Genomic DNA, 23,544 nt, shown 5'->3' with positions numbered 1-23,544 from the left:
TTTTTCGATCTTTACCTTAATTGTTACGGTTTACTAAGTTTTAAACTTTTGTTCCCTACAGGTCTTGTCTAACCCCTGAACCGCCAAGCCCGGAGGGTAAGTCTTACATTTTTTATGTACATAAAAAAGGAGTCCTTAATCAGATCAAGCTCTAATGTACCATGCCTTTGTTATTGTATTTTCAAATGGAAAGTTGCTATTCTGTAGCAAGATTTTGTTTAATTCAATTTGATTTAGCTCTTTAGATACTTTTTTAGATTCATTATGAACAAGAACTTCAGGTTTTTCATTGTTCATAATGAATGAATGGGGAGGGGACTGTGTTATGTAATATGAAAGCAAAATTAAAACTTTGCGTTGCACAGGAGTGTCATACCAACCCTTACATAAATATTTTCTCTGTTCACATTTAGGTGTATTGTTATGAATAATGTTAATATGGCTCTGAACTACAGAATACTTTGAACTAGGAAAAAGACAGACCATCATTTTGAAAGATGTTTTCAGGTGCATTGCTTGGCTTCGGCAAAACTTCCATATATTAAGGGAAAACCTGAAAAGGAATAGATCAAATAGTCTATATTCTGTATAACTTGGTTTAACATGCGTTACATGCCATGATATCAATGTGCCAATGTTTTGACATGTTGTATTATTCATTTTATTTCCTTTCCTTACCCCATTTTTATTTCTTTATTTATTAATGTTATTTTCTAAAATCAATGAAAACAGTGTTAAAAAGTATAGCAGTCATTATAACTAAGCAGTATTGTTGCCTCTACTTTTATTAATGTCCAAGTTGCCCCCTCCTTAGCATACAGTTTTTTGGAAAATTCGAGCTGGAGAGGTTCGGATTGTTTACCCTTCATCAAATTGCTCTAAAGAACAATAGGACTGCCTTGTTGTAGCACATCTGGATCCTTTATATAAACTAGTACTGCTTTGCTTTTCTAGTTCTGTGTAATTTGAACATTTTAATGCTTGTTGACAAGAAGAATTTGTCTAAAATTGCGCAGAAAAAAGCGTAATTTATATTGCACATTATAAACGCATTGTTCTCGTGAAAACACTTCTGAGTCATTCATTTCCTAATTTTTCTGTGTTTTTCCAGTGGATGAGGAGAAGCTGGATGAAAGAGCAAAGCTGAGTGTGGCTGCCAAGCGTTCTCTCTTCAGGGTACGAGGAGCCTGAGTGTGTCTGTGCCTGTTCCAAACCCTTTTAGCGAGCTGCTTCACTGCATCCAACTCAAATCAAACCACTGAAAGTGACCGATTTGACACACTTGTGGCGTGTGACATATCACGACTCCGTTTTGTCGATTCTAGCAGGGTCTACTAAGCTTACGAAATGATACTGTAATAAGCGCAACACAATATAGCACACACATCTTAGATGGGTGATCATTTAGGTGGGGCAATATTTTACATTTTTTTATATTTTGTTTTTATTATACTAGATTTATAAAATAGGCTAGTTCCTGAACATTTAAATTTTCATTTTTGGGGGAAATTATTCACCAAGCTTGATGCGGTGCTTTATAGATTTAGGCTAAACTTGGGTAGCTTGGATCAATCTGCTTTTTAGAATAATTTTACCCACGCCTTGAAGCGGCAGTCTGGAAGTTTGGCCTTATTTTTTCACCATCTCAGTTTGTAATTGCTACTGCAAGTGATGTCCGGAGGTAATTTCTTTACTCGAGTTGAACATGACAAAGACAGAACGAACAACAGATGAAACTGTGTACCCATCTGTATTAACACAACCCGTGTTCTACGGTTTTTGTGTTAACTATTGAAATTTTCAAATGTCTTACCTGTTCAGAAAAAATAAAGCCAAGTGTGCATCCATTTCAATCTTTTCAGATCACAGAGTTCACACCACCTTTGAAATGCCTTACCCAATATTAATTATTGTTTTCACACAAGTCCAATATATGCTTTATACATTATTTCTATATTTCATTTTAACCATCTCTATGTTTCTAAGGAGCTAGAGAAGAGTTCAGATGGTTCAGTTCTGAAGTCATGGAGTCGTAACCCTGGCGTGGAACGGAGGCTGAGGAGAGGTCAGGATCGTTCACGCACCCAGCCAGTGACATCAGAGGAGGTGGTCATTGCTGCTAAGTAAGTGTAGAGTTTTATGAGTCTGTCCTTTAAATTAAATTTAGCAGCTTTTGGCTGGAGAAAAAACACTTTTCCCAAACTGTTTATTCTATTGGGTGTTTTAAAAATTTTAAAGGTTTTACATCTACAGTTAACATGAGCAAATTAAAGTTTTGCCAGCAAGATACTCATTGGTATACCGACAACCATATGAACCATGTTTTGCACATAAAAGATTACTAGGAAGACAGGATATTGTAAATTTTCTTAAGGTTTATTCTATCATTTTCTGTCGTGTCCTTTTCTGTTGTATGTAGTTATTTGTTCTTCAGTTCTCATTTAATTTCCATGTTCTTTTCCTTTTCTCTCCACCTCTCTCTTGGCCTCTGTGTGGTTTAAAGTGTCCCTGGCCATTTGTCACAGTCTCAGACTGTGCAAACCTCTGTAGCACGTGTTCCTAGTCCTACTTTAATCAACAGCTCTGTGACCAAATGCAGGTACCCCGGATCAGACATACTGTATATAACACTCACATGAGCCTATGTGTGTGTAAGACGGGCATGGTCACTCCAATCAATACTAATGTTTGTCAGTTTCTGTACTGCGAGCATGTATATGTCCACAGATGTGCATGTCATTAAAAATGTCTTTCTCTCATGTGTGAATTATGTGCGGTAAACCATACTTTTTTGATAGACTGTGAATAAAGTAAAGAAAGATGTTTTTTAGAAAAGTCAAACAAGTATGAGTTGAAATTAGATCGAAGTTATTTATATGAAGAAACGGCACCCTCTTGTGGCATTATCAAGTCCCGTATTTTCTTCTGGTATTACGGTGGAGAATTTTATAGCATATTCACAGCATGACATGTTTGTCTGCACACGCTCAGATGATTTTAATAGAGCTATCTGCCTAAATTACATTTAAAAACGTCTAACACGGGCATTTATTTGTTGAACAGAATAAATGAAATGTTATATTTTTTTCCAATTTATTTGCAACCATCTGAGAAATGTATTTATCCGCATTGCTTCACTCAGATTTTTACATACTTCACGGGGGCTTAAATATTCAAAGCATGCATGCATCACATTTTCAAAAAGTCAATTTTTTCATGATGCGAACAGATTACATCATCATCCGTATAGAAAATAATGGAGTTGATTTTAAACCGAATATCTGTAGCAAACTAAATAAGGATCTGTCCCACAGTCTGCAGGCATCATCCCAGCAGAGCTCAATGGTGAGGGAGCAGGCCAGAGAAATTCGGCTGGCTCAGGAGGCCGTGGAGATGGATCGAGCTCGGCACGCTATTCCTGGGGAAGATGGCCAGGAGGAGCCAGACCTTTCCACGCTTACACTGGCAGAGAAGATGGCGCTCTTTAATCGCCTGGCACAGCAGTCCAGCCACGCCCCTCGGGCTAGGAGTGACACTCGGGCACGCAGGAGTAACGCACGCTACCAGACACAGCCGATCACTCTGGGAGAGGTCGAACAGGTATTTACAATGTCACTTCCTTAGTTTATGTTTACTGATTAGATATGTACAGTATGCACATTTTGGTTTTAGGTATGTGTCGGGATATTTTGTAAATGGGTTTTTAACCTATAGATTGGGCTATAATAGCAAACACGGTTGCAGAATCTGCAAAGTAAACACAGTTCTTCTCATGAGCACATCAGAGACAAATAAATATCCTGTCAGAAACAGGAACTAGGTCCAGGAGGTCAGCCTTTAAATGGGTCTCATTAAATTAATGATCCCGTAGTTATTTAGTCTGTCTTTTCAAATGAATTAATGTTGGGAAACCGTTTCTTAGCCAAACCATTCTCAAGGATAATAATGTTTAAACCACTATCAGTAACAGCAAAGTATAGTTTGACTAGACAACATTCAGTAATTTTCTACAGTATAATTAGTCTCGAAGGGATGAAACATCATTTCGCACAAATAGTTTTGTCTGTCACACAGGATGGTTCGGTTTCTGAGATGTTTGATGAGGAGTCGGAGTTCTCAGAGGTTCTCAGTGATTTGGAACATGTGAGGGTGCTTGTGTTCTCTGGAACTGTGTGATGTCTCACAGTAAAACCGTTGGCCGGTGTTTTAACTGCAGTGTCCTAATCCTTGAGAATATATTTCTTTCTGTGCCAGTAGCCTGAATTCAAGACGTTTTTTAGCACCTTGCTACCACAACGATGTCATTAGGCATGAGCAGTAATGCTGTTATATGTAATTGTTCTTTAGATTGCTGCACTTTGCTTTTGTAGTAGAGCCAAGAAATGTTGACAGACAGTGTTTTGTCATTTTGTTTATCATGCTACAAAATATACAGTACATGCATTATTAAAAGGATAGTTCACCCAAAAATGAAAATTCTGTCATTTACGCACCTTCTAGACACAAAAGATGCTTTGAAGAATGTTGGTCACCAAACTACAGCGGTACTTCTATGGTATGGAAACAAAACCAATCCAAGTCAGTGGGTACCGCTGTGGTTTGGTTACCAACATTCGCTAAAATATCTTCTTTCTCAAAATATTATTTTGTGTTCTGCAGAAAGAATGCCATACAGGTTTAAAATGACTATAGAATGAGTGAATAATGACAGAATTTACATTTTTGGGTGAACTATCACTTTAAAGGAGTAGTTTACCTTCCAAATGAAAATTCTGTCGTCATTTACTCACCCACTTGTCATTTCAAACCTGTATGACTTTCTTCTGCAGAACACAAAATAAAATGTTGAAAAATGCTGGTAACCGAACAGCACTCGCTCCCATTCACTTCAATTGTAACCGATGCAAGTGAATGGGGGGCTGTTAACAACATTCTTTAAAATATCTTCTTTTGTGTTCTGTGGAAGGAAGAAAGTCATACAGGTTTGAAATGACAAGAGGGTGAGTAAATGACGACAGAATTTTCATTTTGAAGGCAAACTACTACTTTAAGTCCAGGCTGATACAGATTGTATTATGCTGTTTATATGTTTGCATGGTTATAAGTGAGCATAATAATTTCTGTACAATAACACAAGTGAGATACAAAAATACGCGTAAAATGACATATATTGTGATATGTGATGTATATACTGTGATTGGTCTAATGTTATGAATTCGCATGTGGTGCGAGTTTTCAAAGCACTCATAAAAAATGATCGAGGGTTAGAGGAAATTGGGTCATATCACAGAAGACATCAGCTGTGTCTGAAACTGCTCCCTATCTCCTATATAGTGCACTATATTAGGTGTCCGCCATTTTGTAGGGGTGTCCAGAGTGAACAACTTCATTCCCTACATTCGTTCACTCTTTATTACCCATAATCCACTCTGATTTTGGGTGTACATCCGATTCACTTCTTCCCCATATAGTGGACTCAAATGTCATTCGCTATATAGGGAATAGCGAATGATTGAACGGTTTCAGACACAGCAATCATCTCTATTTGCCTGGGAAGTCAGAATGTGTGAGTGTTTTTATGAGAAGAGGGGAAATGAATCAGCGTAATTGAGATCATCGTTGATTGATTTCCTCATTTCACAGTCAATGATTCTTGTTCTAAATGTGCACCACGGCTCTGCCTGAAGCCCCACTGAGCAGAACACTCATTTACTGTGCTCGTCTGTGCCTGTTGCAAGTGATTCAATGTGTCCGTTTCTGAGGGCATGGTGGGAACAGTCGGGTTCAGTGTATAAAGGGCATGGCTTTGAGAACTGTCCCGTCATTGGCTGATTTGATGCTGCAGGAAATGCAATGAGTCAGCGGCCAGTTAGTCAGCATGATGGACTGTTGATGAGTGTGATGTTTCCTTTTAATGCTGACCCACTTTGTTCTCTCATCCCTTCTCTCTCTTTTTTTTAACCCTCTCTCTCTCTCTCTCTCTCTCTCTCTCTCCTCTCTCATCTTCCTACCTACCTACTTTTTACTGTAATGTCATCGCTCCACTTTTCACTTTCCCATCATCCTCTTCTCTGACCCACAACCACGACACAATCCACATCTCCCATCATCCAATCTACTTTCTTTCTTTCTTTCTTTCTTTCTTTCTTTCTTTCTGTCTCCCCCTCGCTTGTTCTTCTCTAGTTGCTCCCTGTGGTTGGGGATCGTTTTGCATCCGCCTCTTCCTCGGCCCTTAAATCCTCTACGGTTTCCACTGAACACGCCGGTGACATCCACCTGGCCACGCCTAATTTATCTGGCCCCGCCTACTATGAGCAGGCCCTGTCCCCACCGCAACGCTCTCAACCTGCCCAAGAGACATCTAGGAATCAGACACATCAGGAAGCAGATATGTCAACTGTGGCCCGAGGAGAAAGGCTGGTTTTGGGCATGGGGAAGAGGAAGCACCCCTCGCCAGAAAGCATTAAACAGACACCACAAGCTCAGCCGGACAGAGAGTGGGAGGAGCCAGGGCATAATATGGAGCTGGTGAACTCTCAAGACCTTTCAGAAACAGATGGAAAGCACAAGTCAAAGGGAGCCGTCTCAGGTAGAGTCACCTTTTCACTACACTTTTATTGTGTGTCTGTTTAATAGAAATAAAGTGCAGACTGTTGTTTTGTTGTTAATGTATTAAGTATGTATTAACCTATGTATTTCGATGTTATAATTCATACTCTAATCATTAATGCATGTCATTTATAATGTGTACTAGTCATGAAATGTTGTGTGCGTGCGTGCATGCGTGGGGGATATTGACAGAAAGGTTAAGTAACGGCTCACTTCCCCCTAATTTGCGTCTACAGTCTCGACCAAAAGTGCTTTTCTACTTTGTTAAATTTACATAATCTTATCTTTTTATTCAAGTATATTATTAAAGATGAAACAAAAACCTTGAGTTCTTGTTCCACAAGTGTACTTTGAGTATAAACTATAAATGATTAGAATTTGGTAAGACGCGTACAAAGCTTATTGAGTCAAGATGCAGGATAATGACCGCAAAATATTACTGTAAAAGAGACCGTTGTTTTTGCTTTTTTGCATTTTTTTATGTCTTCGAATACCTTAAAAGTCGTTGTTAACTTTGTACCATACATCTCAAATTTTGATCATTTCATCGAATCTTTACTTGACGTCACTTTTGGTCGCTAGTGTGTCTGTGGGTAGTTGACAAATTAATCTTCCTATGGTGTGACAGCAAAAACTTAATAATATATTCATTTGTATTTCTGATATAACATGGCATTAGAGATTTATCTTCATTGTAAGTTTTTTCTAAATTGTTGTCGTCACACCAAAGGACACATGTGCGGTTTATTTGTAAACTACCCATAAGCACTATTTACACTGTGCAGTAATACAAAGACGTTAATTAAATACAAATACAAAGTTAAAATCTTTGAAGAAACTATGTTAAATAACATACTGACATTTTGGGACTGGTTACTGAAAGTTTGTGTAACTTATGCACTTTGACAGGGATAAGGGATCATAGCTTGTTATGATGGCTTCATGCAGTGCAGGGTGGTGATGTTTTTTTTATTTTTGCTGTACAGCAGATGTCCTCTGTGCTGATAATGGTGTGTGACTATTAAAGAGCAGGGCGTCATGCATGGCAGGGCGGAGCAATAGTATATAATGTGTGTCTTTTCTGTTGATTGTAGAGTTTGAGACATTTGTAAAGTGTCTTCTGCTTTTCCTCATCCGAACAGACAAAGGGAGGTCTTTAAACCTAAGCAAGACAGAAAGATGTCTGTGTAATCCGCGTAACTACTGCAAACAAAGATTCCCTTTATGTTTAAAAAAACTTCCTGTGTAACCTCACTTGCATATTTATCAAAATTTTGCTCCACATGTGTGCCTTCCGTGAAATTCTTGACGGAACAGTGTGTATATGTTCATGTAAGAATGATTGTTCGTGATGGCTCTAACCCTGTTTTTTCTGTGATAAACAGATCTTCCTGTGCACACAGCCGCAATACACGCAGCGACTGCTGCGACACAGGACTCGTCCTCGATACGGGGCGTCTCTCTCACACAGCACACACACGCGCAGACGCTCACAGAGTCTGGCGCGCACCTCCCTGTGGACTGCGCGAAAGAGCTGGAGCAGGAGTGTGAGACGGACTTTATAACAGAGGAGGGAGACGTGTTCACAGGCATCATGTCTGCCAGACAGATGTCTATCAAAGATAGGTGAGTGCTGTGTTTTTAGTTTCAAATACTACAGATGAGAATTGTCAAAAGGACTCTTGAAAGTTTGCGTAGTGCATAGTTTAGATTTTAAATTGTGATTTTTACATTGGTGTTGGAATATTGTATTTAATACGGACTATACAGGAGATGTAAATATAGGTTATAAAGCACGGTCCAAAACTAAGCGTGGATGGTGCTTGCTTGTTTGTTTACAGCATTTGAAAGTAAGATTATGATGGGAAATGTGTAAGCATTTCACTTTGCACTTGATTTGACCGTTATTATGCTGCAGTAATGTAGTCAGGTCGGCTTTAGCATCCTCGTGAGCATGAGGGTCAAATATTAACAAAAATGTACTTTGCAATTATAAAAAGAACATTTCCTAGTTTACTAAAGAATGACTCTCTGGTGTTTTGATCATCTGGATTGTATTGGATTTGTTTAGTCAGAGCTGTATTGCTGTGGTCTGTTTAGGATCAAAGTGTTGTGTAACTGACAGACAGAGAGGGAGGCTGGCAAAAACAGAATGGCGTAATTGATTGATGAAATTGTAAAAATGGTCGATCTCCGAGCTTTCCCACACTTGGTATAAATGAGCTTAAGTGTGTGTGTTCTATGCAATAAAAAAGTCACACATTTTGATTTTTTATAAAACAAATGTATAGAGAACAAATGTATAGAAACGGTGTATAGATAAAATATGGATTTGGGTAAATTTAATGAAAAATGTTTGACAAATCTGAGCTCAGTTTGTGACATTGTTGCGATGTCTTCAAAAACTGTAATGAGGACATTTGTGAGATTTCTGGGTCTTTGTCTTAAGAACTAAATATCAGAGACTTAAAGCCGAGGTAACACACGCAGTTTCTGCCAATCTCAGATTAGTCTTCAGTACCTATAGAGTAGTACTGCATGCTTCATATCTTTGATGATTGTTTTGTTTGATCACATTTATAAAAGAGAAATACAGCTGTACAATTATTTCCGAAAACAGTCGAGCTCCTGGAGGCGTGCAGGGGGCCGGAACTAAAGCACGAGCACACAATACATCGTTGCATTATTCCTGAATATCTGTTGATTCACTCTATGTTCGCGTTGTTTACACTATGCATGTACGTGCCAATCGCCGACTCAGTTTCATTTACTGCGTACAGTTCATGTCCGGCATCTTTTAGCGCTGGGACCTCTCCATTCTTCGGTTTCAAACGATCCAAATCCAACGTCATATCCACGGTTTATACGACATTCATGACCGAAATGTGTGAAATGACAAGTTGCCTATGTTAAGCATGAGTAGCCAGCACGTTTAACAGCGTAAATAAATCAGAATGCGTGAAATAGCATTTTTACAATTGCGTTCCTGTCAGGTTGGCTCTGTTGAAGAAGAGCGGAGAGGAGGACTGGAGGAATCGCATCAATAAAAAACAGGATGTGGTGAAGGTCGCGGTGTCTGAAAAACACGCCCAGCTGTGGGAAGTGGAGCAGAGCTTCAAGAAGAAGGTAACCCCTGAACTTTGAACTCTGCTGTCACCTGATCATAAAGGTCATAGTGAATTGTACTTTGTATACTGTGTATTTGCTAAGTGTGTTGGTATGTTAAAAAGCATCTGGTTGAGCAAATATCATGATACAATTATAATTGTCACTTCTATTTGTTGCATAATTGACTTATGCCTGATATTAGTCTGTCAAAAAACAAATGAGTATTTCTAAACAGAGAATCGTATGTCTATTTAATGTTGTTGCTCTCTTGTTTGTTTTTGTTTTTGTTTGCATGTTTTTCTGGTGTTCACTGGGCAAGCTAAAATTAAGTTTTACAGTTTTGTTTGGCTGTTTGAAACTCAGTCACAATAGTCAACTGATCGGGCAAACTTGCATGACATCATTATACATGTGTGTACTGTAATCTCTTAAACAAGGTTCTAGATCATTAGTATGTTGGATATGTTTTTAACATGCATCTATCTGTGTTTTATCCGTCTCTTTCTTTTAGTCCACTTCTTTTTGCATGTTTTTGTTATCATATAGTTCATAAATAAAATCAAACTCTAATAAAAGATGCAATCCTTAAAATCTTTGCGTGCTTCATAGTAATTCTCTATTGTGCTGATGGGATTAGGTTTCACATGCTTTTCTCTGTTTTTAATATCTCAGGTTATCTGCTTTAATTCATGTTTTACGTCATAATTCGACCACTCTAACATATGCTAATATTCGAGTGCTTGTGAAGGAAAACTATCAGTTAGCTGGTATAAGTGGAGTTAAATTGCAGCATCTTCCTTGGCAGATGCTCTGGCGGAACAGGTTTAGTTATCAGACCGTTGTAAATAAGGAGAATTGTATGTGACTGATGTAAAAATTGAAGAACTTGTTCATGGCATGCTAGAGCGGGGTATTTTTCCCTTGTTTATTTTACCCCTTTTTCTAGGATGATGGGATGATGATAGATGACTTTGCTGTGTCTGATCAACTCTGGGTAAGACTGTTAGCCGTTAGCAGTAGTGCTAACACAGGTTGCTGGTGGTGTTCGTTTTAATCTTTGCAACTTTAATGTCAATTTGCTGTCCTGGCGTTTTGACATGGCACCTCAGGATGACACTTTTGCTTATGGTGATGATTTATTAGTCTATTGCTTATTCAACTCACAGTGCTACCGTGGTCATAATATGACTTATGCAATACTGGAAATATTGTCTTTCTTTGATTTAAATACAGTCATTGTGGTTACTTTGTCATTGGGGTGATGTGTTGTCTGACAGTTATGGTGTGTTGTGACTTGCTTTGTTCAACCACCCATACAAGCTCTAAATCTGCTTTAGTCACCTTTTGACAGTGCACAATAGATGAGAGATTTACAGTTTCATCAAAGGCAGACTTGTATCTGCCAGTTTAGACGTTTTGGTCAACTTTCAACAGATCTGTTTCAGAATCAGCAAATTCAGGGTGGTTGTACAAGGCAAGTAGTTGTGCATTGAATTTGCAGTTTTTTCGCAGAATATTTGATGATAGTCTAAGATCAGACCAGTGTCACCTGCCTGCTGTCTGTCCTGTCCTCCTCATGCCTTGTCATACATCATCTTTTGTCTTGCTTCCCCTCTCAATCCTGTCTTTAGGACCCTGTCTTTTCCTCCTCCTTTTCGTGTGCTTCTGAACCACTGGATCATATAGCCATTCACCCCCAGGTGAGCAAGACCCTCCCCTTACCTGCCCGTAATAAGAAATATAACTGTGGCGATTTTGAGCTTGCCTGCTTGGTCTTAAACCAATACCAGATCTTCAACATTATGCATTATTGTCACTCATTTGAACACTTACTTTCATTTTGGTACTTTTTAAGTAGTGCGTTTTAACTTCAAAGAAATGTTCAAGTACTTGAATCGTTTTAGACAGTTTGCATGTCATTAATGTCTTCATGCATCAAATAAGGACGTTTAGCTTTAACAGATCATTTAGTTATGTAGTTAAAATATTTAAAATGTATTCTGAGCCCAGGGGTCCGTAGTCATGAAAAAACTTGGACATATTAGGGAATTTGGGTATGGTAATAGATTTTTTTAACATCTATGAGAGATTTAAGCAGCTACTAATTTATGAAACCTATTAAAAAAACTACAAACGATTTTGAAGAACCCATGGAAGTTCATTGGTCAAAAGACATGGGAACCTTACATACTGTATAGATAAACTTTTACTAATGGAAACTTTCTTAGCTAAACATTCAAATATTATAACATACTGTTTGTGGGAAGTATACAAGTTTTCTAAATCATGCCACATTTCATAATCCGTCCCATATCGTTCTCCTCACCCCTCTGTTAGGGTTTGCTGGTGTGGTCTCAAGAGAAATATCTTCTTCCTCTTTTTATTAATAGAAGACACTTTTGCCTAAGCTGCATCCATTCATTTTCCATTCTTTCTTTTTTCCATTCTTTTCTCATCCCTTTATTCTTTTCGCCTGCTCTTCCCTCCGTGTGAAGGCTACCCCCCTGCCCGTGCAGGTGGATGAGCGTCACCCCTGGAGACGGAAGGTGCCTCCCACCCCCCACATCCACACACATCCACTGTTCTTCCAAAACACAGTACTCCATTAAGACTGTTGCTGGTATAATGTCTGGTAAATTAGTTTTTTGGTGGTGTTGTGGTACTTTACATGTCTATTGTAGGTTGTTTCTTATGTGCAACTTGACAACTTGTTGTTTCGTTTGGTCAGTCAATTGATCACTGCTAGTTATTCGGAGTATATAATATTGTTACAATATTAGTTATTAAAGTATATAATATATAATATAATAATTAGAATCTCTCTGATTGGTTCATTCCTAGATTAACAATAGAATAAACAGTGGTTGGTTGTGCACCCCCGATATATCCGATTTTTAGGTTATATACAGTATGTATAGTACCAAAACTTTTACAGTATGTATTATTATTTGTGTTTCTAACTATTTTAACAATCCTTTGAAATTGAACATGAAGTCAACCAAGCATCACACTATTGTAGATTTAAATGGACAAGACCTTTAAACATGTCAAATCTGTCAAATGTATTGTATTCATGTCAGATCTCTTGTTTGCCGTCTCAGAGGATTGGAAATGAGGTGGTGGAGAGCCAGAGGATCGAGCGAATTGAGATGTCCATTCATGAGCGCAAGCAGCTCATCACTACGCAAGAAGATGCCTGGAAGGTCAAAGGGCACGGAGCAGCAAATGACTCGACTCAGTTTACAGTGGCAGGCCGGATGGTCAGGAAAGGTCAGGGAATAATCCCCACATTCATATTTATTGCTTTCTGAAGGTATTAGGAAGTTGTTGTTGTTGTTTTATTAGTGTTAATGTTAAAACTCCATTAAAATGACTGGAGCAGACACAGTTTTCGTCTTCTCTCCCCCTACACCAATTTTTACACTTAATTTGTTTGTATTCTTTTAATGTTGTTACATGAAAAGTCCATGTCACAGTATTAAAAAAAGATGTGCTCCGTTTTTCTCAGGTCTGGCAGCCCCCTCTGTTCTCTCAAATCCAGTGCTGTCTCCTCTTTCCTCTAAGAACAAGAATGGTTCCCACACCATCTCCAAACCATTTGAAGGTGAGCAGACCATCGCATACATACACCATACATACGAACACATTCATACGCTCTCATAACCATTACACTTTCATCAGCTGTTGCCTACAGTAGTTAACACATTGCTTTAATCAATTCACATCCATGGTGCTCATGTATGTGATCCTCATGTCATCTTTTCATTTCATTACCCTTTTCTGTTTGTTTCTAACAATACAAGTGGCAAAACAAAGATTGTAGTTCATTGTAACTGCTGTATTTGCTGATGCAGAGATTGAAGTCAGACAGGACATGAAGCTGGAATCAGACAAGAAGCTGGAAAAGTTGGAATCATTCCTTGGCCGGCTCAATAGTAAAGGTAAGTGTCAAGGATGCCACGTCGTTGTTTTTTCTTCTTCTGTCTTGTATTAAGGAGCCATAAGATGGTTAATTCCCCCGAAGTATAAACAAGTGTTTGTGTTAGCATCACCTTTAATGTGTGTTTTCCACTTTTTCCTTATCCTAGTTTTGGGTCTTCAGGAGACCACCATTGCAGTCACAGAAAAGTCTGTTAAAGAGGTCATGGCCCTGGAGGATGAAACCTTTGATAAGTTTTATCGGCACACAGAGGAAATGGCCAAGATTACAAGCGGAGTGGAAATCAATGATGATTTCGATGCCATCTTTGGAACACAGATGCCCAGGTACAATTTACTACTATATATGCAGGTTTTAGATCTAAGCATAGTCTAAAAAAATGCATTTGTTTGTATATTATTTTATCTGTTTGGAACTTAACCGTGCTCACTTATAAGACTGTGCTGTGTTCATCCTTTGACCTTTTTGACTTTGGGTTTTGTCAGGTTGACCTCAGAGATGGTGCAGCACAAACGAGCAGTACGACCCACCAGGAACGTTCAGTCTTCCAGGAATCCCCTGAAAATGTTGGCTGTTCGGGAGGACATCAGACACGAGTACACAGAGCAGAGACTGAACATTGGGCTTCTGGAGAGCAAGAGGATGAAACGGGAAAAGAGTAAGTCATGCGGGGTTGGTGTAAAAGTTTCTTAAGCTCATCTCCTCAAGTCTATTTGTAGACTCATGACTGGGAACGCACCTGTACATGTCATAAAAATGTTATTGAATTGTGTTTTGTAGTGAATAAGAACAGTGGATTCTCTGATGTTGCTCTCGCTGGTTTGGCCAGTAAGGAAAACTTCAGCAGTGTGAGTCTGCGCAGTGTGAACATCTCCGAGCAGAGTTCCAACAACAGTGCCATGCCCTATAAAAAACTCATGCTCATTCAGGTCAAAGGTGAGTGACATCACACTGCCGTCAGTCACGCAAGAACAAGTTTTCAAACTCTTCTGTTGATGTTAAAGGGATAGTTCACCTAAAAACGAAGATTCTTTCATTGTTTACTCACCCTTGTGTTATTTCAAACCTGTATGACATTTGGTGACCAAATGTCACTGCAGAACACAAAATATATTTTCAAGAACATTGGGAACCAAACAGCATTGGCCCCCTTTGACTTCCATTGTATGGACACAAAAAAGCTGACACATTTCTTAAAATATCTTATTTTGTGTTCTGCAGAAGAATGAAAGTCATAAGTGTTTTAAACAACATAAGGGTGAAATAAATGAGGATATCATTTTTCTTTTTTGGAGAACTATCCCTTTAAGGTGGATTTACTCTGCTATAATTGAGAATAAAGTAGTTCCTAGATAGTGATAGTTGGTTGGCAGTCAACAACGCTCATTTGCTCTAACCTTGTTTGGGCAAAGCTGTTTACGACTATTCCTGAGGAGTAAAACGACCTCACCGCCATGAAAGGTGGTGTGATAGTGTGCTGTTTACTTTAAAGAGGGATGAAGAACTTCTCTAGTCAGTGTAGAAAGAGGAGACCAGCTGGTGTTCTATGTGGACTGATGGTGTAAGAATCTGGGACACTGTGGATACCAATTCCTCATAAGGCATACACTCTCTCCCTCTTTGTGTATCACTCAAACAAGCACACAATTTAAGTTACGTCCATGTACCCAATGCAAAACAGAACAGCTCCCCTAACCAAAACAAAGAGAAACCAGATATGCTTGATTAAAGCGAACAGTCCAATAACAACACGTAGTAGCGTACTGCTTTACAAGATGTTCATACAACTGGGTTGAACAAGCCATATTCTCAAAGCAGATCACTTCCTGTCTATTGTAACAACAGAGGTGAGCCTGTGATATATTTAATATCACATTTATTTCCCTGTGAATTTAACCAGGTCGCCGGCACGTCCAGACCAGACTAGTGGAGCCCAGAGCCTCTTCCTTGAACAGCGGCGATTGCTTCCTCTTGGTCACGCCTCATTACTGCTTCATCTGGATCGGAGAATTCGCAAATGTTATCGAGAAGGCCAAAGTGAGTGTGTTCTGCATGCGTCTCGCGAATCACCCTGTGCTAGATTTCAGTGTTCCCATGTCAGTGTTACGTTATGTAAGCAGGGTGTGATTTAGGTCAGTAATGCTCGGACAGCGGATGAAATAATGTAATTGCATTTGATTGATGTAGTGAAGAGAAAGCTCGAATAAACACATTACGCACTGACTACACACAGTACGTAAAACATGTTATTGATGTCTCTGCAATTCGTTATATGCATTTTCAATCCTGAAGGCGGCAGAGTTGACCGCGTTCATTCAGACGAAGCACGACCTGGGCTGCCGAGCCTCGTATGTGCAGACTATTGAAGAAGGTGCCAACACTCATACTCATGCAGCCAAAGAGTTTTGGAAGATTCTTGGTGGCCAAGCCAGTTATCAGTGTAAGTTATATGTTTTCATTCAGGAATGGTTGGGCGATGTCATTATGACTTCATTCAACTGCACGGTAATAAGTCAGGCAGAGATCTTTGATCTTTATCTAATATGTCTATCTGTACTTTACAGCCGCAGGCTCTCCAGAAGAGGATGAGTTCTATGAGAATGCTTTAGTGGAGACCAACTGTATCTACAAGCTGTTGGAGGATAAACTTGTTCCTGATGATGACTACTGGGGTCGAGTGCCTCGCTGCTCTATGCTTAACGCTAGAGAAGTAATGAAAATATTTCTAAATATTACATATTTAATTAAAATTATTTTTATTTATTTATTACATTTCTGATAAATGTGCAATTAACAGCATAATAGCAAAAAGTAATATAATAATACTATTTTCTTTCTTTTTAATGCTTTTTTAATAAAGTTTGTTGTTTTAAAAGTTTGACAACAGGGCAAAAATCTAAATCACAATTATTTTGTCCATTATTGAGATCAACATTATTTAACATGATTACTCACTGACATTTGAAAGAGCAAAAAAGAACAACAAATGTCTTTATAACTTTTATTTGAAACTGAAAAACAAAGATAAATGCAAAAAAAAATGTATGCTGCACTTTTACTGTAACGTACTGTAGATCCCTGCCAAATGGAAGGATGCTCAATAATAGCTTCACCTCAACCGTATTGTTTTTATAATCGTTGGAAGACAGAATATCCGATTACGATTTCTTGCGCAGGCCTATTTAAGAACCACTGGCTTATTATTTAAATTATATACTTTCATTTTATTTTCCTGTTGTGTTATAAGCTGCAGTCCAGCATTTTCAAATTTACATTTTACAAGTAAAATCAGGTCATTATAATATAATAGGTTATATACATAATATACAGCTATATGTAAGAAAGAGACATATTTAAGACTTTCATACGGTGTAATGTTTAAATTGTAAAATGTACTGATCTGATGTGATTTACTTAAAATATAATCAGGCCAGTACTGACATAATGATACTTAAAGTGATAGTTTGCCCAAAACATTCAGTCATCATTTACTCACCCTTTTGTCATTTCAAACCTGTATGACTTTCTTCCGCAGAACACAAAAGAAGATATTTTGAAAATGTTGTTAACTGGACCCCATTCACTTGCATTGGTTTTGTTTCCATACACTAGAAGTGAATGGTGGCCAGTGCTGTTCGATTAACAGCTTTCTTGAAAATGTTTTGCGGACGAAAGAAATTCATAAAGGTTTGAAATGACAAGAGTGCGAGTAAATGATGATAGAGTTTTCATATTTGGGTGAACTAACACTTTACGGCATAATTCGAACAACTCTGTATGTCAGGTCTGAACAGATACTTTCAGTGGACATTTAAAAAGTCTTCACAACGGACTTTATTTTTTGTTTTGTGACATCCAGGTGCTGGTGTTTGATTTTGGTAGCGAGGTGTACGTGTGGCACGGTAAGGAGGTGACGTTGGCACAGAGAAAAGTGGCTTTTCAGTTGGCTAAGCATCTGTGGAACGGCACGTTTGATTACAGTAACTGTGATATCAATCCTCTGGATCCTGGAGAATGCAACCCACTCATACCCAGGTACAAAAGTGATGTACACCCACATACACAGCTGAGTATGGCTCTGTTTATGCATACTGTTCCATTATACATCAGGTTTTGACACTTGTGACCTTTTAAAGCGTATGCACAGGGACCTCCATTCTCTGAACTTGCTACACCTGTCACATCAACAGCTAAATATTTTGGTGTTGCCATTTGAATGACGCAGGATTTATTTTATTCTCGCTTCTGCTTTGAAGAATTTCTTTATGTAAAGTGAACTTTAAAATGTTTTCTTTCTTTTGTGTTTAATAGAAAAGGCCAGGGACGGCCAGACTGGGCTGTTTTCGGCAGGTTGTCTCAGCACAATGAAACTACCCTGTTTAAAGAGAAGTTTCTCGACTGGAGTGACACTCAGAAATCCTCGAGAAAACATAACTCCTTGTACGCTAATGAAAATAAGGTAGACATACAGGATCTCTATGTTATGAGTACATAATAATTCCAGTGCTGCAAATAGCATTTCAGAAGGCTACAAATGGGTAACGATTTCTTTAGGAGCATCGAAGTGGGGAATGTAGGCCCTATGATGCGTCTCGGATGTTGCCAATGGTGCGGACGCCAGTAAGGACCGTTCTGGATGGGGCAGATATTGGACGAGGTTATGGATTGGTGGATGGTGACGAGAGGCGGAACTTTGAGATCAGCACGTTGTCTGTTGATGTTTGGCATATTCTGGAGTTTGACTACAGGTGAGATCAACTTTTAATTGTCGCCATTTCATTATTTATATCCGTTTGATTTATGAAACTCCAGAATGGATGTGAATTCAATCCAAAGTTGTTCTGTAGGAAATGCACAACCAATAACAATCTCTCTGTGTCTCGCTTGTTCTAGTCGTCTACCCAAACAGAGCATCGGACAGTTTCATGAAGGCGACACATATGTGGTCAAATGGAAGTATATGGTCAGCACAGCAGGTGAGCAGTGTGTATGTACACATGTGAGATCACCCCTGTGTCATTGAGAGATATCAACACTATAAAACTAGAGATACAGGTTATTGGTGTAGGTGCTGCTGTATAGATGGGAAACATTGCTAATGATCGTATGCTCTCTGCTTTTGTGCAGTTGGCAAGAGGCTGAATTCAGAAAGGATCATTGGCCCAGGGAAGGAGAAGTGTTGTTATTTCTTCTGGCAAGGTCGAAACTCTACTGTGAGTGAGAAGGGAACGTCAGCCCTGATGACTGTGGAGCTGGATGAGGAAAGAGGAGCCCAGGTATAATACACTATTATACTATGTATGGTATACTATATAGTAGGGTTGCACATTGTATTGGTGGAAGGAAGCATCGCTAAGCTAAAGCTTCAAAATTCCTGCGATGCCTCTCTGTTTTTTAAACGGTAGTATCTTAGTGCTATAACTAGCCAGGTTTCCTTTACCCTTCAAAATGCGCGAATTGAAATAGCGCATTCAAAATAAGCCAACTGGAAACATGTCTATTCGCATAAACTCCAATGTATCGCAAAAACGTTCTCACGCTCGCATGTGGGTTTATTTCAGGCAATACGATTAAGGCATATTTCGCCAAAACTGCAATGAAAACGCTTTTTGTCGTTTTTACAAGTCTACAAGGCTATAAAAAAGGTCACATGACCATTCGACATATGTTTTGACAGAACATTTGGAAAGATAGTATTGGATTGGATTCAATTTATTGTCATTACACACATACAAGTACAGTGCAACGTAATGTATTTTTAGAAGAAGATAAAGCATAACATGGGGAAGGTGAGGAGAAAAACATGTACACAATACACCACAGACAAGACTTGCAACAGGGAGAAGTAATCCAGTTCCGACAAGCAGCCATCTGATTCTGCTGCCATGGTGGCGCCGTATACAGACCCGCTTGTCAGGCTGGCGGGTCAAAGCGAGCGTGTGATATAATATCTTATATGATGGCCCAAATGCAGGAAAACGAGCGAGTGCAGTATGGAGATTTATTAGGTACAGTGAGGTAATATGAAAATATATAAGGAAATATAGACATTTCTCTTTACTATGTCATCACAGTAGGTGACACTATGCAATAAAGTTTGTTTTCAACCTGCCATAAAACGTACAAGAAGTACGGCCAGAATGAGTTATAGCGCGAAGAATCAAATACACTTTAATCACATACCATGATTTAATGGAAACACAGTTATTCTGCGATATTGTTTTAATCGACATTTAGAAAACATTGTTTACATTTTGTGCAAATCTGTAATGGAAACCTGGCTACTGACACAAAAATGTCCGCCACCTACTGGCCATTTTAGTCGCATTTAAAGTAAGCCTAACATTTTCCTTTATAAGCATTACTATAAATGTAATTTGTCGCACATTGATTGAATTAGTTCCAATGTAAAAAATATATATAATAGTTTCTACAGTAAAGTTTGCTAGAATTACTAGACACTAGTCTTTTTTTAAATCTTACCACAGTAAATATTAAAGTATTCTACAGTATTTACTTAGACTTATCCAATTACTACAGTTAATACTACAAATATTGTAGTGTCCAGTATAATACAATTCAGTAAATACATGTTTCATTTAGATCTGCGTATTAAGAATTTTGGTCTATTTTGTAGATTTTAATTAAGAAACATGACACAGCATGGCAATATTACTTTGTATCGTGATATTTCATAAGGTATAGTATCGTACGATATGTTTATGGTACCGTGAAAACCCTGGTTATGACTATAACATCTACATTTCATTATATAGTGGGGTTGTCACATCAAGTATTTTGGTAGTTGTTTTGTTTAAAAAGTGATCATTTTTTATCAAGTGATCGTTTTTATTTGATTAAATTCATAATAAAACTTTACTCATACTTTAACGGAAAAGTTCACCCGAAAATTACATTTCTGTCTTCGTTTGCTCACCCTCAGGTTGTTCCAGATCTGTTTAATTTCTTTTTTCTGATGAACACAGAGAAATATATGTGGAAGAGTGCTTTTAACCGAACAGTTCTTGGACCCCGTTGACTACCATAGTAGGAATATAATTGATTTAAAAATGTCTGTTGAACACAAAAGAATGTATTTTGAAGAACGTAGGAAAGCGAACAGTTCTGAGGCACTTTTGACTTTGCATTGTAATTTTTCCTACTATGGTAGTCAATAGTGGTCAAGAACTGTTCGGTTACAAGCATTCTTCCAATTATCTTTCTCTCTGTTCATAATAACAAATAAATGTATAGGGATTCGAAACATCTCGAGTGTAGGTAAATGAAGATAGAATTTGTATTTTTGGCTGAACTGTCCCTTTAAGTTAACAATACAGACTATCATTTTTAAAACAACAACAATACTTTTTGAGTCTCTCAAAATAGCTGTTTGTATAGTATTCCCTTTTTGTATTTGTTTGTGTTTTGCAGATGCAGGTCCAGCAGGGAAAAGAGCCTCCTTGTTTCCTGCAGTGTTTTAACGGAGGAATGATTGTCCATGCTGGAAAGAGAGAGGAAGAGGAGGAAAATGAACAAAGTAATCCAATTTGCCAACTGTTTCTTTAATTTTACCCATTGTTTTCTAATTTACTGTATTTAGCATGAGATCAATTTAGCTGCATTGTAGGCAGTTTAAGAGATCGTTTTTATAATTTGATTTTGTGCAGACGACTGGCGATTATACTGTGTGAGAGGAGAGAAACCCATAGAAGGCCATCTGCTGGAGGTAGTGTGCCACTGCAGCAGTCTGCGCTCTCGCACCTCCGTCATCCTCCTGAACATCCCTAAAGCCAGCATGTACCTGTGGCACGGCTGCAAGGCGCAGACACACACGCGTGATGTTGGCCGTACCGCTGCCAACAAGATTAAGGAGCAGTGAGTGAACCGATACACATAAACACATGTCAAAACAAAAGTCTTTCAGCTTCATGTAAGCACAAATTTTGATTCAGATTTTGGAATAGCATACCTGACTTTGAAATGTTATCTCTACGCCACCTGAGTTTCAATCACATTACAAGAGTTTCTGGTGACCAGGTGTCCTCTGGAGGCGGGGCTTCACAGCAGCAGTAAGGTGTCCATCCAGGAGTGTGATGAAGGAGCAGAACCACTGGGACTCTGGGAAGCTCTGGGAAGGAGAGATCGAAAGGCTTACGACTGCATGCTGCAGGGTGGGTAGAAAATTATGCGTTGTGTGTTTGTTACTGTATGTGCCAACCCAGAGCTCATTTATCTGTTTGCATCTTTCAGATCCAGGAAAGTTCAACTTTACTCCTCGTCTGTTCCAACTAAGCAGCACTTCAGGAGAGTTTGTGGCTTTGGAATTTGTGTATCCGTCCAGAGAACCGAATTTAGTCAACTCGATGCCTTTCCTACAGGAGGATTTGTACACAGCCACTCAGCCAGGTGCTTGACACATTAACGTTAACTAAATACGGTTAGAAGTGCTGTTTTCAGATGCGCTTGTTAACCTGTGCTGTCCTGGTATTCAGTTACATTTTTAATACACTTTCTTAAACCAACGCGTGCCTAATGTATCAAGGAAAAATGATTCTTCATCACATTCATTTAAATATAATGAGGTTTTCTGTGACAGTATCATGATGTCACTTTTTGTGTTGTGTTTACCTTTCAGCTCTGTTTTTGGTGGATAATCACCATGAAGTTTACCTATGGCAGGGCTGGTGGCCTGTGGATAGTGAAAGCACGGGCTCAGCTCGTATACGATGGGACTCCGACAGGAAGTGCGCCATGGAAACAGTGCTCCAGTATTGCAAAGGTGATCAATCAGCTGACCAACCTTCCTGATTAATAAGAATGGCAGTCCAGTAACAGTTGTTATACCAATGGGGACCATGTTTAACTCCATGTCCCATGTTTCTTACAATTATGTATTTAGGAAGATTTTGAAATTAAATTCAAGATCGTTTGTGTTAAATTTGAATAAAACTCATGAATTTGGCAATACTAGGCAACCTAGTTTTTTGCAGATCTTATATTCTTACATTTGTTTTAATACAAGGCTACTACCCATAGGTCACAAACTAACTGCTTGAGGTCTTTCTCAACTTGTCACTGTAGAAAAAAATGAGAAGAAACCGCCAAAATCATACCTGATCCATGCTGGGCTGGAGCCTCTTACCTTCACTAACATGTTCCCTAGCTGGGAACAAAGAGAGGACATCACCGAGATCACAGAGAAGGTGAGAGAGATTTTTAAATGCATATAAGATGTTCCTGTACACAGTTATATGAACGTTGATTTTCTCAATTTTCTGTCAATTGTCTTATCAGAAATATTTTTTTTTGTTATTTTTCTGTGATTTTTAGGAAGCTGAAGTATGTAATCAGATCATTCTTGTTGAGGATGTCTTGTCTAGACTCTGTAAGACCACGTACCCATTGGCTGATATACAAGCCCGTCCCTTACCAGAAGGCGTTGACCCTCTAAATCTTGAGATCTACCTATCAGATGAAGACTTTGAGGTACGACAGTACATCTATTCAACAGCAATGATCAAATGATCTTTGCATTTGATCAAACCTCTTTTTTTTTTATTTAGTTATTTCCAAAGTTGTATTAAAGCGATAGCTCACCCAAACATGACACTTCTGTTATGAATGAATCATCCTAAAGTTGTTCCAAACCTGTATACATGTGTTTGGTTTGTTGTACACAAAGATATTTGGAAAAATGTTAGCAATGGACATTTCTGGGGCACCATTGACTACCATTGTAGGAAAAATGATCGTAAACACAGAATTTAGAAAAACAAACAGTTCTGAGGCACCTTTGACTACCATTTTTGAGCACCACTGCTAACATTCTCATTCTTTTGAATGTATTTCTTTGTGTTCAACAGAACAAAGTAATTTACACAGGTTTT

General features: G+C 38.5%; 1 protein-coding gene across 7 annotated transcripts in view; it reads left to right on the top strand.

Moving 5' to 3' along the window:
- Nucleotides 1-23,544, top strand: part of svila (supervillin a) — a 55,783-nt gene that overhangs the window by 30,674 nt on the left and 1,565 nt on the right. For 3 of the 7 annotated variants that reach the window (XR_013787722.1, XM_079475871.1, XM_079475870.1), the window contains exons 9-37: nucleotides 62-96; nucleotides 1,112-1,176; nucleotides 1,987-2,123; nucleotides 2,504-2,599; nucleotides 3,315-3,600; nucleotides 6,184-6,589; nucleotides 7,995-8,235; nucleotides 9,603-9,735; nucleotides 12,819-12,987; nucleotides 13,226-13,321; nucleotides 13,572-13,658; nucleotides 13,806-13,983; nucleotides 14,143-14,315; nucleotides 14,438-14,593; nucleotides 15,558-15,694; nucleotides 15,950-16,097; nucleotides 16,222-16,367; nucleotides 17,517-17,692; nucleotides 17,969-18,116; nucleotides 18,212-18,405; nucleotides 18,551-18,633; nucleotides 18,785-18,933; nucleotides 21,089-21,194; nucleotides 21,325-21,532; nucleotides 21,695-21,828; nucleotides 21,908-22,063; nucleotides 22,293-22,436; nucleotides 22,739-22,860; nucleotides 22,988-23,143. Coding sequence is in view for 6 of the 7 variants with exons in the window: in XM_079475871.1 (XP_079331997.1) it covers nucleotides 62-96; nucleotides 1,112-1,176; nucleotides 1,987-2,123; nucleotides 2,504-2,599; nucleotides 3,315-3,600; nucleotides 6,184-6,589; nucleotides 7,995-8,235; nucleotides 9,603-9,735; nucleotides 12,819-12,987; nucleotides 13,226-13,321; nucleotides 13,572-13,658; nucleotides 13,806-13,983; nucleotides 14,143-14,315; nucleotides 14,438-14,593; nucleotides 15,558-15,694; nucleotides 15,950-16,097; nucleotides 16,222-16,367; nucleotides 17,517-17,692; nucleotides 17,969-18,116; nucleotides 18,212-18,405; nucleotides 18,551-18,633; nucleotides 18,785-18,933; nucleotides 21,089-21,194; nucleotides 21,325-21,532; nucleotides 21,695-21,828; nucleotides 21,908-22,063; nucleotides 22,293-22,436; nucleotides 22,739-22,860; nucleotides 22,988-23,143 (4,465 nt within the window). In the remaining variant the exon portion in view is untranslated. Of the gene's footprint in view, nucleotides 1-61; nucleotides 97-1,111; nucleotides 1,177-1,986; nucleotides 2,124-2,503; nucleotides 2,600-3,314; nucleotides 3,601-6,183; nucleotides 6,590-7,994; nucleotides 8,236-9,602; nucleotides 9,736-10,663; nucleotides 10,712-11,348; nucleotides 11,418-12,818; nucleotides 12,988-13,225; nucleotides 13,322-13,571; nucleotides 13,659-13,805; nucleotides 13,984-14,142; nucleotides 14,316-14,437; nucleotides 14,594-15,557; nucleotides 15,695-15,949; nucleotides 16,098-16,221; nucleotides 16,368-17,516; nucleotides 17,693-17,968; nucleotides 18,117-18,211; nucleotides 18,406-18,550; nucleotides 18,634-18,784; nucleotides 18,934-21,088; nucleotides 21,195-21,324; nucleotides 21,533-21,694; nucleotides 21,829-21,907; nucleotides 22,064-22,292; nucleotides 22,437-22,738; nucleotides 22,861-22,987; nucleotides 23,144-23,544 lie in introns of all 7 variants that reach the window. The other 4 variants (XM_079475874.1, XM_079475872.1, XM_079475869.1 and 1 more) reach the window with 3 other exon arrangements.

The sequence above is a fragment of the Barbatula barbatula genome (assembly GCF_947034865.1).
Source record: "Barbatula barbatula genome assembly, chromosome: 16".
Lineage (NCBI taxonomy): Eukaryota > Metazoa > Chordata > Actinopteri > Cypriniformes > Nemacheilidae > Barbatula > Barbatula barbatula.
This window is presented reverse-complemented; position numbering and strand designations above follow the sequence as displayed.